This window comes from Gymnoscopelus braueri (assembly GCF_963280865.1).
Source record: "Gymnoscopelus braueri genome assembly, chromosome: 12".
Lineage (NCBI taxonomy): Eukaryota > Metazoa > Chordata > Actinopteri > Myctophiformes > Myctophidae > Gymnoscopelus > Gymnoscopelus braueri.
The window spans coordinates 11347764-11350263 of record NC_137614.1 but is presented as its reverse complement, the minus strand read 5'-3'; the positions used below and the strand labels follow the sequence as shown (position 1 = coordinate 11350263).

At 54.6% G+C, this 2500-nt stretch overlaps 1 protein-coding gene across 8 annotated transcripts in view; it reads right to left on the bottom strand.

Moving 5' to 3' along the window:
* Positions 1-2500, bottom strand: part of nav1a (neuron navigator 1a) — a 154944-nt gene that overhangs the window by 25199 nt on the left and 127245 nt on the right. For all 8 annotated transcript variants that reach the window (XM_080444380.1, XM_080444383.1, XM_080444385.1 and 5 more), the window contains 2 exons: positions 591-1461; positions 1-481 (listed from right to left, as the gene is read on the bottom strand). The exon at positions 1-481 is cut by the window's left edge and continues 59 nt beyond it. In XM_080444380.1, the coding sequence (XP_080300506.1) occupies positions 1-481; positions 591-1461 (1352 nt within the window). The remainder of the gene's footprint in view (positions 482-590; positions 1462-2500) is intronic.

Sequence of the window (2500 nt, the reverse complement as noted above, 5' to 3'; positions counted from 1 at the left end):
GTCTTCACGCACATCCCTGTCTCGGGGCTCTGTACCCGGGTAGCCTCGCGTCCGGCTATCCCTGTCTTCCATGACCTGGCGCTGCTCCGGAGCCAGGCTCATCTGGAGGGGCAGGGACTCCATGCTGCGATGCAGCCCAGAGAGACGGGGATAGAGATGGGGAGAGGCGTTCCCTCCTCCGCTCCCTGTGCCCCCCACCATCCCCAGGGCGGAGACCTGCCGCGGCCCCAGGCCTATCCCCGAGGACGAGAAGCACGCCGAAGAGTTGACGTTGAGCATGGGGGCCGGGCTGGGGGTCATCAGACTCATCGGACTTGGGGAGCTCCCCGCTGAGCTGACCAGGTCCTGAAGCTTTGAGTAAGGAGGGATCTTCGGAGGAAGGGGGTCCTGGACACCCATTCCCACTTCCAGGCTGCTGGAACTGAGCTTGTCGAGGTGGACCATAGACGGAGGCTTGCCCAGGCTGCGCATACCAGATAACCTAGAAAGTGGAGACAATGGGGAGGCAAGGGGGGGTCAATTCTAAACATAATTCCATAATGTGATTTGAAATTAACTTGAACGACAGTTCATGCAAACACTCCATATACCTGTGTGTGTTAGTAGGTGAGGGCAGATCTGTGCCTTTCCCACTGCTGGGGGGTCTCAGCCCGTGCAGTTTACCTCCGTTCTCCGAAGGGGTCTGGGCAGGACTGGCCTTAAGGGAACCCCCTCCTCCCCCACAACAATCCGAATCGGACGCCACCGCTTTTGCCTTGGCTCTCTCCTTCTCCTTCTCCCTGTCTGTCTGGTTGACGGGCCCGGGGCTGGAGATCCCACCGCGGCCCCCTGCTTTACCCAGCCCCGACCCGGGGGTACCGATCCCCGAGTGGGTGGGCTCTTTGAGCCTGGAGCCCTGGGGAGCGGCGGAGGCCGGTTTCGTCAGCCCAGAGCCGCCGGTGTCCGCGGTGGTGCTGACGGGGCGAGCCGAGCTCGGCCGGGTCAGGGTCAAGGTGCTGGTCTTGGCCGGGCGAGGCAGAGAGCGATACTGGAGAGAGTTCCTGGCGTTGGCTGACATGAAACTACTGTGGTCGCCGTTTGAAACATCCAGGCTGGTTTTCCGTCCTCCTCCTCCTACTCCTCCTCCTACTCCTCCTCCTCCTCCCGCCGGTTTAATGGGGATGCCGGACGATTTGGGGATTTTGCCCACGGTCGCGGAGCCGCCGGGTATGGAGCTGCCGCCGGTGCTCGTCACGGTGCTCGTGGTGTTATTTGTGCCAGCGGTGTTGACGACGGCGGTGGGCTTCTTGAAGCCAAAGTTTCCGCCGGTCGAGGGCCGGACCAGGCCGGACGGAGGCTTGCGCGGCTCGCCGGCGCCGTTCCGATGGTCCTTACCGGCGTCGGAGCACGACCGCTGCAGTCCTGAGGTCTTCACCGCCAGCCGAGACTTATCCACCGGCTTCATGTCGGACTTGACCGTACCTAGAGAGAGAGAGAGAGAGAGACAGACGAAAGGCAGAGGAACTGAGTCATCTGTGAGTAACCAGAGACATAATCCTCTACAGTGGCCGGCCCGGGACGGACATGACCATATGAGGAGGCGATGGGAACTTATCAGCTCTGAACACCTACGAGGTCTGTCTGTAGCACTGATAAAAACCAGGATACAGACAATGGACAGACCACAGAGACAGACGAACACTCTCTCACACACACACACACACTCTAAAAGTCTTAATTTATCCATTTGTAACTCAGAGATAAATTAACACTAAGCATTTTGCAGCATACAGTCACACTGTTATCATTCACTTACGCCACTTTTCCATCCCTATGAGCTAAACCAGCTTTGTGAGTTTTTTTTCCAGTCAACGGTGTGTGTGCGTGTGACACAGCTGTGAGCAGTGAGATTCACACACACACACACACACACACACACACACACACACACACACACACACACACACACACACACACACACACACACACACACACACACACACACACACACACACACACACACACACACACACACACACACACACACGGCTGTGGAAAACTAGTGTTCACATTCACTCACGCAGCGTGTCTGCGGGCATGGAGACTGCATGTTACACCCTATGCCAGCCTATATACTGTATTATACACCCTATGCCAGCCTATATACTGTATTATACACCCTATGCCAGCCTATATACTGTATTATACACCCTATGCCAGCCTATATACTGTATTATACACCCTAAACCAGCCTATATACTGTATTATACACCCTATGCCAGCCTATATACTGTATTATACACCATATGCCAGCCTATATACTGTATTCTAAAACCATATGCCATTCTATAGACTGTATTCTACACCATATGCCATTCTATAGACTGTATTCTACACCATATGCCAGCCTATATACTGTATTATACACCCTAAATATAATACCTTTATTAGAAGGGGGTCCTTAGCACAAATGAACAAGGCATGCAATGCACAAACAATACAACAAAATACATCCATCCAT